At 39.8% G+C, this 13,508-nt stretch overlaps 1 protein-coding gene across 16 annotated transcripts in view; it reads left to right on the top strand.

The window, feature by feature from the left end:
• The window catches only part of ABLIM1 (actin binding LIM protein 1), a 339,345-nt gene that overhangs the window by 188,065 nt on the left and 137,772 nt on the right, over window positions 1-13,508 (top strand). For all 16 annotated transcript variants that reach the window (XR_010127472.1, XR_010127476.1, XR_010127477.1 and 13 more), the window contains exons 3-4: window positions 7,551-7,734; window positions 11,744-11,853. Coding sequence is in view for 4 of the 16 variants with exons in the window: in XM_054503860.2 (XP_054359835.1) it covers window positions 7,551-7,734; window positions 11,744-11,853 (294 nt within the window). In the remaining 12 variants the exon portion in view is untranslated. The remainder of the gene's footprint in view (window positions 1-7,550; window positions 7,735-11,743; window positions 11,854-13,508) is intronic.

The raw sequence follows: 13,508 nt of genomic DNA, 5'->3' as shown, positions 1-13,508 counted from the left end.
AGGATTGCTTTGGTTATTCAGGCTCTTTTTTGGTTCCATATGAATTTTAGAATAGATTTTTGTAATTCTATGAAAAATGATGTTGGTAGTTTCATAAGAATAGCATTGAATCTGTAGATTGCTTTGGGCAGTATAGCCATTTTAACAAGTTTGATTCTTCCAATCCATGAGCATGGAATGTGTTTTTTGTTTGTTGCATCATCTATGATTTCTTTCAGCAGTGTTTCATTCTCCTTGTAGACATCTTGCACCTCTTTGGTTAGATGGTTTCCTAGGTGTTTTTGTGTGTGTGGCTATTGTAAATGGGATTGCATTCTTGACTTGGCTCTCAGATTGAACTTTCTTGGTGTGTAGAAATTATACTGGTTTTTGTATATTTATTTTGTACCTGAAACTTTATTGAAATCATTTGTCAGTTCTAGGAGCCTTTTGGTGGAGTCTTTAGGGTTTTCCAGGTATAGAATCATATCATCAGCAAAGAGAGACCATTTGACGACTTTTTTTCCTATTTGGATGTCTTTTATTTCTTTCTCTTGCCTAATTGCTCTGGCTAGGACTTCCAGTTCTATGGAGTGGTGAGAGTTGGCATCCTTGTCTTGTTCCAGTTCTTAATGGAAATGCTTCCAGCTTTTGCCTGTTCAGTATGATATTGGCTGTGAGTTTGTCTTAGACAACTCCTATTATTTTGAAGTATGTGGAACAGGATTTTGGCCTAAGGGTAAATTAGTACATCTAGAGCACATGGCCCTCATTATGGAAATGAGGAGGGTGTAAGATAGGTCCCAGAAATTTCACGGGGCAAATTCAGAAGGGCTCCTTCTTCCCTGAGAAGAGCTGACCACCTGGCAGCATGCTAGATGGGTTTTCCTAGAAAAGAGAAGAAAGGACCCACCCGAGCCTACTGGCACCCCAATTAAAATGCTCATGTTGCTCAAAACTGAATTGAAAACATTGATCATGTTTGCCTAGCATCCCCCTCTCTCTTACTGGTACAAATTGATTAAAACCTGTATGAGAGCAGTAGCACAAGAAAGAGATGTTCAGTCTGCTGATATGGATGAAGAAAATGTCTTTTACATTTTGCCCCCAAAACCCACCATTGGGTAGAGTTTTAGGTATGATCCATTCTCTTAAATGTTTCTCAGTATGAACTAGTGAACAGGCAGATGGAGTGTTGCTGCAATGAATTTGTTGGAACATAAAATGTTACTACCGTTTTTAGAAGGTTGAAGAAATAGTTGCTACTGCAGCCCTGTTCATGCCATTAAAATACTGTTCTGTTTTCACCCTTATTGGACACCCCCATACTTTGTTCCCCTCCTGTTCCATGGTATTTTTACCACATGGGCAGCTCCTGTTACTTTTTAAAAAAGATTTCAGCTTTTAAAATATGCCTGTTACTAATTTTGCAGCTTTTATATAAAATTTCTTGGATGTACATGTTCTTCTTTAGTAGTTGATTGTATTCAGTGGTTTCTAGAGAATGAATTCCAGAGCATAGCATCCACAAGGCACAGGACTTTTTATAGCCAGGCTTTGGTGGTGGCAAAAAAGGGCAGGATTGAGTTGGGACCTTGAGTGGGGAATGTTTTAAATAATTGATCAGAAGAAAGCAATTAATCTCTTTCACTAGAAGCCCTATTTTTTAATTAAAGGAACCTATGCTTTTCCCTGGGCGTATGTTAACTGTCAGCTAAAGACTAATGGAGCACCCAAAGTAAAAATCTAAATATACCCTACTGAAGTTTGACTTTACTAATTGAGATGTTTGTGATCATTTAGATGGGAAAGTTTTGCTTTGTACCACCAGTGAAGAGTACTTGCTAAGTTATTAATATCAAACAGACCAAAGCTTTCGTTAAAAAAAAAATGTTCACCTTTAGATATTTTTGGTCAAAAAGAGTGATGCCTTTGTCAAAGTATAATTTTCAAAAAGTATAGGACTCTTATACAAATCTGGAATGAGCATGGCTCAAAGATTTATTCAACTTATTAATGACAGAACCAGCAGGATGTTAAAGTTGGTTCCAAGGAGAAATAAAGTTGGGTTGGCTGGGTGCCGTGGTTCATGCCTATATTCCCAACACTTTGGGAGGCCAAGGCAGGAAGATCACTTGAGGCCGAGAGTTCAAGACCAGCCTGTGTATACAAAAAAATTAAAAATTAGCTGTGCATGGTGGCACATGCCTATAGTCCTAAGCTACTTGGGAGGCTAGGGCAGGAGGTTTTCTTGCACCCAGGAGTTGAAGGCTGCAGTGAGCTATGATCATACCACTGTACTCCAGGCTGGGCAACAGAGCAAGACCTTGTCTAAAAAAATGTATATATAATATTATATTATATAATATTTATATGTAATATATAAAAATATATATAATATATAATATATATTATATATATTATATATTATATATTATATATATAATATATAATATATATTATATATATAATATATAATATATAATATATAATATATAATATATATTATATATAATATATAATATATATAATATATAATATATATAATATATATAATATATAATATATATAATATATAATATATATATAATATATATAATATATAATATATAATATATATTATATATTATATATAATATATAAATATATTTTTATTTATATATTATATAATATATATATTTTATAATATATATTTTTATATATATTATATATAATTTTATATATTTGTATATAATTATATATATATAAAATATATTTTATATATATATTTTATAATATATATCAAATATATTTTATATATATATTTTATATATATATCAAATATATTTGATATATATATAAAATATATTTTATATATATTTTTTATAATATATAAATAATATATATTTTATATATATATTTTATTTTATATATATTTTATATATAAATATATATATAATATATATATAAAAAATATATATATATAATATTAAAATGAAGGAGTGGGTTATAAAGGCATTCAAAAAGGAATGTCAGAATAAGATGGCTGGGCTAGATGTAAAACTGATTCATGGTTCAACACAATGAGAAAACCAGACAGAAGTCATCTGCATCTCTACTGGTCAAGAATAAAAAAGGTAACATTAACTTCTAAAGTCTGGGCCTTTCATCAGTAGGAAAGGGCTTGTCCAACACTGATCTAGTCCCCCCTGGATAATGAAATAATCCTTGTATAAGCTGTTAAACAATGCCCCAGTATGACATTTAAAGAACATGCCTTCTTCCCTTTACCTTGTTTACAAGTTTTGGATAATTTTTCTTAACATTACTATGATTAAAGGTGAACTTCTATTTATATAAGGAACCTAGAGGAGTTAAATTCATAGAGATAGAAAGTAGAATGGGGTTGCCCAGGGCTGGAGGAAGAAGGAATAGGGATTTTAATGGGTACAGAGTTTCACTTTTGCAAGATAAAAAAAGTTCTGTGGATGGATAGCAGTGATGATTGCACAACAATGTGAATGTATCTAATGCCACTGACCTGTACACTTAAAAATGATTAAGATGGTAAATTTTTTGTTATATGCATTTTGTCACAATTAAAAATAAAATTACAAAATGGACTGACACGTGGGTATATGAAGAAAAAATTAATAATTCTTTACCCTCCTGAGAGAACCAGTTTAATGGTTCTGTTTATGTTAACTCACTTTACCTAGTTCATAAAAACATAACTAGACTTATCTAAAAATGGGATTTTTAAAATCGTTTACTCTGTGACATTTGTTCTTTTCACTGAACAATATATCACAGACAGATCAATGTCTGCAACATAGAGGGCTGTCAATATCCACAATCCAGAGGGCTAAATTCATTCTTTTTAATACCAGCTCCATAGACCGGACATAGCATAATTTATTAAACTATTTTTCTACTAATGAAAGTATAGATTGTTTCCTGTTGTTTTTCTTTTCCTGCCAATACGAATGTTGTTAAAAAAAATTGTTTTACTACAGCAGAGCCGTGCTGAAGGCCAGGTTTTGAGTAGTGATAGCAAGAAGGCAGAGGAGGGAATGGATCAAAGAAACACCTCATTGGGCCAGGAGCGGTGTCTCACGCCTGTAATAACAGTACTTTGGGAGGCCAAGGTGGGCGGATCACCTGTGGTCAGGAGTTCAATACCAGCCTGGCCAACGTGGTGAAACCCCATCTCTACTAAAAATACAAAAATTAGCCAGGCGTGGTGGCAGGGACCTGTAATCCCAGCTACTTGGGAGGCTGAGACAGGAGAATCGCTTGAACCCAGGAGGCAGAGGTTGCAGTGAGCTGAGATTGTGCCACTGCACTCCAGCCTAGGCAACAAAGAGTGAAACTCCATCTCAAAAAAAAAAAGAAAGAAAGAAAGAAAAAGAAACACTTCATTGGGGAAATGGGTTGGATTTGGGTCCAGTTGAAGATGTTGATGTTGGCTGGGCATGGTGGCTCACACCTGTAATCCCAGCACTTTGGGAGGCCGTGGTGGGCAGATCACCTGAGGTTAGGAGTTCAACACCAGCCTGACCAACATGGTGAAACCCCATTTCTACTAAAAATACAAAATTAGCTGGGTGTGGTGGCACATGCCTGTAATCCCAGCTATTCGGGAGACTGAGGCAGGAGAATCAATCGCTTGAACCGGGGAGGTGGAGGTTGTAGTGAGCCGAGATCGTGCCATTGCACTCCAGCCTGGGCAACAAGAGTGAAACTCCATCTCAAAAAAAAAAAAAAAACACACACACACAAACAAGAAAATGTTGATGTTGATGTAAGAGTTGGAGAATGGCTACAGCTACCATTTTGATGAGAAAGGGAATAGAAAAAGAACAGCAGAAGGTTTTATGGGGGATGGCAGAGAAACTGCGAGGAAAGGGTGTATTTGGAAAATGCCAGGTTTGAGATAGGCATGGGGTCTGCCTGTGCCCAGCACACAGCTACAAATCAGGGTCTAAAACTTGGGGAAGACATCACCAAGAGAGATCATTAATTTGAGCATCCCTCGCATAAAGTTATAGTTGAGGCTGTGAGAGTGAATGAGATCTGTTCCCAGGGAGGCCTTGCATCATAGAGGGAGGAGATGGCACCCATAGGAGTGACCTGTATTTAGGGGCCTGGCTGCTGAGACTGAGAAGGAGTAGACAGAGGAGGAGAAACAGGAAAGTAAAGCCTGGGGAGGCAAGAGAGGGAAGAGTCTGAAATGATGTGACAGCTGGTCCATTCTCAGGAAAAGTAATAATGTTAAGTATCTTTTAGGTACTGGCATCATAGGCCCCCCTTCTCACTGCTTGTTGCATATGCCTTTAGGAACACCTGCCTCTGGGAGTCGCATCAAACACTGATTTCCTTGTATAAACCACCAGAAATAATGGTATGGTTTGGTAAGCCACCTTGAGCACTACTTTAAGGAAAAAGCCAAATCAAATCATAATAAGGCACAGTTTGAATGTAGCTTGGCATCTCTCAATAGTGTTAAGAATTCATTTTTTAAGGCTATGTTATGTTCACAGAAACTAGGACTTTATTAATAAAGGATACTATATGTCAATTTCACAAAACCCTGTGATCTGGAAAAGGCTGCAGACAGGTGCCCTAAGAAAGCAATAAATACAAATAATTTCTAAAACATTTAGAATTAGCTTTGAAACTATCTCAATCTATTTTTTGTGTATTGCCACCAGATTACCCTTTTGACACCACATCTTTGTATAAAGACTCTGCATTTTTAAGCCATAGCTGACTGGAGGAGAGAATTTAGGGAATTACCAGTAGTCTGGATGGATTGTTTTGTCACTTCTCAGGGCTTTGAGAAATCCTAAGTTTGGAAAAATAACTGAGTCATCAGAACTTGATGTCACTGAGGAGTGAAATCAGTGGGAACCTGCCAAGTTTCAGGCAGGATTCAGTTTATTTCAAACATTGTGTTTCCTGTTTTATATTAGATACAATTAGGTTCCTGAAGAATAATCAAAAGAACACTCTCACCCCTCAAATACCTTGCCATCTTGTAGAAAGATAAGATCTGCCCATAGACAGATACTGAAGAAAACACTCTAAGGTTCTGTGACCCTCTACCCCCAGACTGCCTATTGTTGCTGAAGGAATTTGCAATCAGAATGAGGCCAGTCCCCACGTGGGTTCCCCTGACCCACAGGACTCATCTGGGGAAGAAGAAGCAGGTGGGACAACAGTGGGGGCAGAGGAGAGGTTGGCAGGTGAGAGGAGGCAGCAGGTGGTGAATGAGCTGTTTTCCAGATAATATGATCACAGGAGTATTTATAGGGTGGTCAGTTTCAGGCGTGATGGACTCAGGCCATAATCTTGGGTTACTTAATTGTAAATTGCAAAGAAGAAGGTCATGACTGTGGAGTGTTGATCTAAACAAAGACCGATGAATCCACAATGGAAAGCTTGTTTGTGGGTTTCGGATCACCTTGAACGTCTTCCGTAGCTTGTAGTTAGTGAAGAGTCCTGACTGAAGGTGGGGGAGTTGTGACTTTCATCAGAATCTTACTGAGGCCCTAGTTCATCTAGATGAATTAAGGAGTCATGGGAACTCAGCAGATGAACCCTGGGAGCATTCGAGCAGGTCCGTAGGAAAGCAATTTACTGATTGAACTCACCTTGTCCCCACCCCAACTGAATACCAAATAATCAAGAAGAATCCTGGATTCTTTGCCTAAGGAATTATAAATTGGAATCAGTTGACCTTAGGGATAGCAAGGTTAAGGTCAGAGATTTCCAGCTTTGGCTGTTGCTTCTCAGCCATTTGGCAGAGAGAGATCTTTACTGTCAAGGACTGCTTTAGGCTTTATTTGCAGACAAGTTGTTGTGACCTACTCTGGTCTTGTCTGAACACGCAGACCAGGCCCAAGCTCCCACTGCCTGTTTGCACCATTTCCCTAATCCACAGCTGCACAGTCAGAAGGAGATGCCAAAATCCAGACACAATAAAGCATCCAAATGACAGGTCTCTCCTCTTTTGCCAGTTCATTTTTTATCTCCCTATAATATATAAATAATTGGTTTATTCTATTTACTGCACAAAGAAAAAATGAAACATCTGAATTTTTCATAGCAGTGGAAAGTAGTTCCAGAGTATGAAAAAAATATAGCTATTGGAAATTTCAGCTACTGCCTTTGGTATAATGGAAATTTATTACTCAACTCCTAACAATCTTGGCCCAAACCATGCAGTTGTATGGGCAGGCAGTGGGCACCTTTCCTAAATAGCACACTGCCAGGGACACCTTTGCTCATATTTGAGACAGCCTGAACGAAGGGTATCTTTCTATCAAAGACTGTTTGATTATCTCAGAATTTTAGACATATCACAAAAGCCGTTGAGACCTAGCCAGTGGATTTTACTTGTATGAGATATTGCATAGCTCCCAAAGGGAGGGTCAGAGCCCAATAATAAATAGCTCTTTGTACCCGTCCCCTCCCTAGCCCCAAACCATTGAGATCACAGGGTAAGCAACCAGTCAGTATTCAGTCAAAGGCAGTGCTGACCAGCAGTGTGGCAGATAATGACCAGATGTGAACTTGTCTCTCTACAGTGTGTGGCTGTGACCTGGCACAAGGGGGCTTCTTCATAAAGAACGGAGAGTATCTCTGCACCCTGGACTACCAGCGGATGTACGGGACACGCTGCCATGGCTGTGGGGAGTTCGTGGAGGGCGAAGTGGTGACCGCTCTGGGCAAGACCTACCATCCCAATTGCTTTGCTTGTACTATCTGCAAGTAAGTGAGCTTATCTTTCCAAAGCCTACACCTTCCTCCAACAAAGAAATGCTGGTTTGGGCTGTTAAAGCTTGGATTATACACCTTTTGTCTTGAGTAGCACGTAGTCTTATCCTTAGATTTCTTTCTTACTGTACTATCAGTCTTAGTAAAAAAGTAGATTAGTTGGAAACTGTATGCGTGATGTCCTTTACAAAGTAATATGACTGATTTTTAGTAGATTGAAACTAATTCTGAAAGCAGCTCTGGGTCTCAAAACATTTTGGAGCAATAAAAACATCAGGGGGAAATGGCATAACTGCTTAGAAGGATAAAGCTTATTTAGAAGTATAAATTCCTAGGCGCGCATGTGTGTTTAAAATGGTCTCTTTCATCTACAATAGGGGATGGCAAACTATGTCCCATGGGCTGAATTAGGCCCGATACCTGTTTTTGTGGATAAAGTTCTATTGGAACGCAGCCACTCCCACTTGTATGTGGCCTATAGCTGCTTCCGCGCTGCAACAACAGAGTTGAGTTGTGCGACAGAGACCATATGGTCTGCAAAGTCTTAAAAAATTTACAATCTCATCTTTGGGGGGAAATATTTGCCAATCTCTGCTCTCTATGTGTCTGTCATCTACCAAGGTTGTATCTTAACTGTGCAAATCAGCTTGATTAAAATGATCAGTCAGGCTGGGTGTGGTGGCTCACCCTTATAATCCCAGCACTTTGGGAGGCCGAGGCAGGTACATCACCTGAGGTCAAGAGTTTGAGACCAGCCTGGCCAACATGGTGAAACCCTGTCTCTACTAAAAATACAAAAAAATTAGCCAGGTGAGGTGGCAGGTGCCTGTAATCTCAGCTGCTTGGGAGGCTGAGGCAGGAGAATGTCTTGAACCGGGGAGGTGGAGGTTGCAGTGAGCCGAGATCATGCCACTGTGCTCCAGTCTGGGTGACAGAGTGAGACTCCATCTCAAAAAAAAAAAAACAAATAATAAAATAAAATGATCAGTCAGAGAACAGAAGAAAACTATGTGAAGTGTGAGTGGGAAAATGTGGGGCTTTTTGTGGTTTTTGTGTTTTGAGGTCTGCATGTTATAAAACTTAAGATAGGTTTGATTCCTGTAACTAGGAGACTCACCACCAAGGGTCAGCTGCTTCATTGATCAATTCTAATTTGGCAATTTTGCAATCCAGTGCCTTTTCAAATGGTGATCTATTTGCTATGCCTTTCTGAAAACCCCAATTCAGAGGAGACGTGTTGTCTGTTTTTCAGCATTTTATGTTTCTAAGCCAGAGAGATGTTAGCTCTAGAAGAGAAGATTCAATATTGTATAATTAATTAACAAGATAACACTGATAAACAAATCATAATGACACAAAATATTCATAATACAATTATTTAAATAACTTTATAGCTATGTATTAGCTCATTTCTCCATTTCATTTTTTTAATCACAATTTAATAATTCTGGATGAATGAATAGTTTTCTGTGTTTAATCAAAAGCAAAGTTCTGCCCTGATTTTTCCCTTTTCAGGCTGTGGAACACAACTTGGTTAAGATTCCTGGGCTGGCATGGAGCCCCAAGTCCTAGTCTTACTTCCCAGGTTGAATTGAGACCTATGTGATTTAGCTTTTTCCAGACAATTGCCTCCGCCTTAGAATGAGAAGCTGTGAACTAGATACGAGTCATTTTTCAAGCTTCGCTGATCACTGGAATCTCCTGGATGGGTGGGAGTGGACTAGAGATGGGAGTCTCTCTACAAAGATCAATTTCTAGCCTATTTTCCCCCCAAAACCTGCATGCTAATTTAGTAGTTTCTGGAGGGTTCTCATGTATGTTGTCACTCAGCCAGGTTGGAAGGCCCTGTTCCCAGTAAACTCTTAAGAGCCCTTCTGATCCTGACCCTGAGAAGTCATTGCCTTGAAGTTGGTATAATGATAAACAAAGATTTATTAACTATGGCCCTGTCCCTGGACATTTGAGCCGGCAAAGGAGCACTCACTACTAGTGCCTCTACTGCTGCCGAATGACAACAATTCTGCCTGAATTGGGGGCCTCCTTTTTAGTTGAGAAGTTATATTCATACAGAAGTTAATTTCACCCTCTTAGCAATTCTTTGAAGGGAACCAGGAGTTAATATCTCTATTTATGAGTGACTTTCAGGCTCACAGTTTAAGGGACATTCCCAAGTTAACGTTAGAACTCAGGTTTTCTAACTCTAAATCCGGGTGTCTTTCTATTATAAACATTCATGCAAATAAAAGAAGGAAGTTATCCAGTATGGGCAGAGGATATAGGGAGGGAGGAAATTACCGAAAAGGGCCATTTACAAAACAACAAAACCCACCCTTCAGAAGGCCCAGCCCAAGTTGAGAACTGGACTCTGGCTTGTCCCATAGAGGATCCGTGTGGGACTCGGGTCTAAAAAAATGAGCTTGGATGGGAAGGAAGGCTTGGGCTTGGGTGTGGTAAGTGAGGTGCCTCTGGGCATGCAACAGTTAAAGAGCACTTACTCTCAGGGTCCCGCAAGTGCAGGGTCCGCCACGGAGCACGAGTGCCTCTTTAAACGCAGTGTCCGGGTCCACTCCTGGCCTGGTCGGAGGCAAAAGAACCTGTGCGTGTTTTGTCGAGTGGATCCTTAACTTCCTGACTCCCTCCTTACAGAACAGATTTAAGACTTGTTCAGGTTTAGCTAACGAGTGTGAAACAGTAGGGCTACTGGCATCCAGCAGAGGGTGATTTTTGATTCTTAAAAATAAAACAAGTTCTAAGTTGGTGGATGCCATCTGCATCTGCCTATGACTTGATCTCCCTAGCTGGTCAATCCAGGCACGTCACTTCACCTCTCCAAGCCTTCACTGTACTGCAGAAAGTGACACAGCACCACAAGTGGAGAGGACACCACCTCTCCTCAGGACTTCTAAAATGTAAGGGTGTAAGAATTTAAAACTCTCTGTGATGACTGGAGCCAGCCACATTTGTGGGGTTAAGTCCAAATTTACCTATATTTTGTTTATTACAGTTAATTGCCAATTGTTAGGCTACTGAAGGGCAACTTAAAGGGAACGTAGCAGCTGTGGAAGTAAAAATGAATGTCAGAAAGCTGGTACTTGCTCTTAAGTAATTGCTTCTGACTCAGATTTGTGGTGATGTTCAGCTTGTGAGTTTCACATTTCCTAATTGACAGCATCACACATTTGAAAAATCACGTTGATGAAGATTATTGGTACATAGGCCAAAGGCAAGTGAGTGGGCACGGAAACTGTCGTATGTCTATTCATTAATGACTTTTTTAAAAGGCTGTCTGCCTGGTGACCTGGGAGAAGAAACTGATCATCTACATGCAGAAGGCAATATTTTTGCAAAATGTGCTGCTATTGATGAATATCTACTGTGAAGAGAAATTGTCTTTCTGAAAAGAAGCTAGTATGAATTCTTAAACAGATATTTACAGCCTGTCCCATTTCTCCCAGTTTATAAGGGACTGGGTCTCCAGCACCATGAAATATTCCGTTCACCCATGTAGGTGTCCGGCACAAAGTCTAATTCTGCATAATCATCACAGAGGTCTAGGCACGGTCCCAGGGAACTGAAAGACCCGCTGCTTACTGCGTGACCTGTAGCCAGGTCTCCTGGGGCGGGGCCTTAAACTTCACTGGGAATTCATGGTATTTAAAATATTTTTTCATGAAGGACTTTCCATTTGGAAACTTACTGTTCTGTGTGCCCTGCTAGATCACTTGCTGGAATATCCCTTCACTAATGAATGGAGGTAAATCATTCCATTTTACTACCTGGTTGCCCTTAGAACCAGTACATTCCCCTTTCTTCTCAAAATGAGGCACATTTATTTGTTTGGACTGTCTCCAGCTGGCTGGCTTGGTTATGACTGCATTTCAGACATGTTGGCTGCTGCTTCTCCAAGAAATAAATGGGCACCGGAGGGCAGCAAGCAGAAGGAATAAGGAAGAGGAATGAAATTGCTGCAATAACCTTGAGGGCGATGTCTTTCTGCCTCCAGGCGCCCGTTTCCACCCGGAGACCGAGTCACATTCAATGGGAGAGACTGCCTTTGTCAACTCTGTGCACAGCCGATGTCGTCCAGTCCAAAAGAAACCACCTTCTCCAGCAGTAAGTGCCCCGGTGACCCGCTGACGTGAATACCTATGTAGTCCAGAGGTAGCTCAGGCAGGTGCCTTCCTTTCTGAGAAAGCCTGTTAGCTGGAAATGAGAGTCATCTATCTACTTGAATAGATATTTCTCCAAAGATGACATTAAAATGGCCAACAGGTACATGAAAAGGTGCTCAATGTTATAAGTCATCAGGGAAATGCAAATCAAAACAACCATAAGATACCAACTCATACCTGTTAAGATAGCTATTATAAAAAAGACAGGAGATGACGAGCATCAGCCTAGGCATGGAGAAAAGGGAGCCCTTGAACACTGTTGGTGGGAACGTAGATTCTTAATGTAGGCATCATGGAAAACAGCATGGAGGCTCCTAAAGAAATTAAAAATAGGCCAGGTGTGGTGGCTCATGCCTGTAATCCCAGCATTTCGGGAGGCTGAGGCGGGAAGATTGCTTGAGCCTCATTTAAAAACAGCCTGGGCAACATGACAAAATCCCGTCTCTACAAAAAATGCAAAAAGTAGCTGGGTATGATAGTGCATGTCTGCAGTCCCAGCTACTTGGGAGGCTGAGATGGGAGGATGGCTTGAGCCTGGGAGGCGAAGGTTGAGGTTGCAGTGAGCTGAGATTGCACCACTGCACTCCAGCCTATGTGACAAAGCTAGACCATCTCAAAAAAAAACAAACAAACAAAAAAAAAAACCCCAGAAAAATAGAACTACCATGTGACCCAGAAATTCCTTTGCATAACAAAAATATCTAATATGTGAAAAAAATTAAAGTAGGAATAAAAGCAGAATAAAAGAGCTGCATTTATATGGGTCAGAGAAGACTTCTCTCAAATATGACACCTAAGGAGAGGTTTGAAGAAAGTGTGGGAAAAAGCTGCACATATATCCAGGGACTTGTCATTATTTACAAAGTCTTGTCTGACCTGTCAGAATCCATAGAGAACCTAGTTACCCCCAAATAAAAATAGTGGCCAACTGCACCATTTCTTCTGGAAAATAACATCGAGTAGGTCAGTTAACACACATTTTAAGTTGATGCATTATGAACTGTGGGCACCAAGCAAGGAAGCTCTACTCCCATCTCTTTCCTGGGACATTAGGAAGTGAGCTAGAGGTTTGCCTTGGTTTCTGTGGCTTTTGCCAGTCCTTGGGAGATTTGGAATAAACCTCTTTAAGCCCTTAAGTGAGTCTTAATACGTAAGAATGAGATAAACCACTTCTGCACCAGAGAAATTCAGTGCAATTTATAATAGTGATTCCAAATCTTCCTATTAAAGAGAAGTGTTATACTTGTTAAAAAGAAGAATGTTCTGACTAAAGCATTTGCATAGAAATTGGATTTTTGACCACTGGGAGGAAAGAAGAAAATACACATATTAGCACATGTTATTCAGCACACATGACTGGATCCTTGGCATGTGAATTTATGTGACCTGCCGACAAATAACAGCAGCTTGGGTAGGATGACAGCTACAAAGCAAGGCACCATCCTAGACCCCTAGTAGGGTTTCAAGTCCTTAACCATTCTTGCTACCCTGCCCCAAACACAAGAGATACAGTTAGCCTCTGGTCACTGGGAAGGTAACCTCCAGTGGGAATTGTCACCTCATTATTTGGGAGGGCTTGATTTGAAAGTACATTAC

The sequence above is a fragment of the Pongo pygmaeus genome, chromosome 8 (assembly GCF_028885625.2).
Source record: "Pongo pygmaeus isolate AG05252 chromosome 8, NHGRI_mPonPyg2-v2.0_pri, whole genome shotgun sequence".
NCBI lineage: Eukaryota > Metazoa > Chordata > Mammalia > Primates > Hominidae > Pongo > Pongo pygmaeus.
The sequence above is the reverse complement of the archived record's forward strand: the minus strand, read 5'-3'. Positions and strand labels throughout refer to the sequence as shown.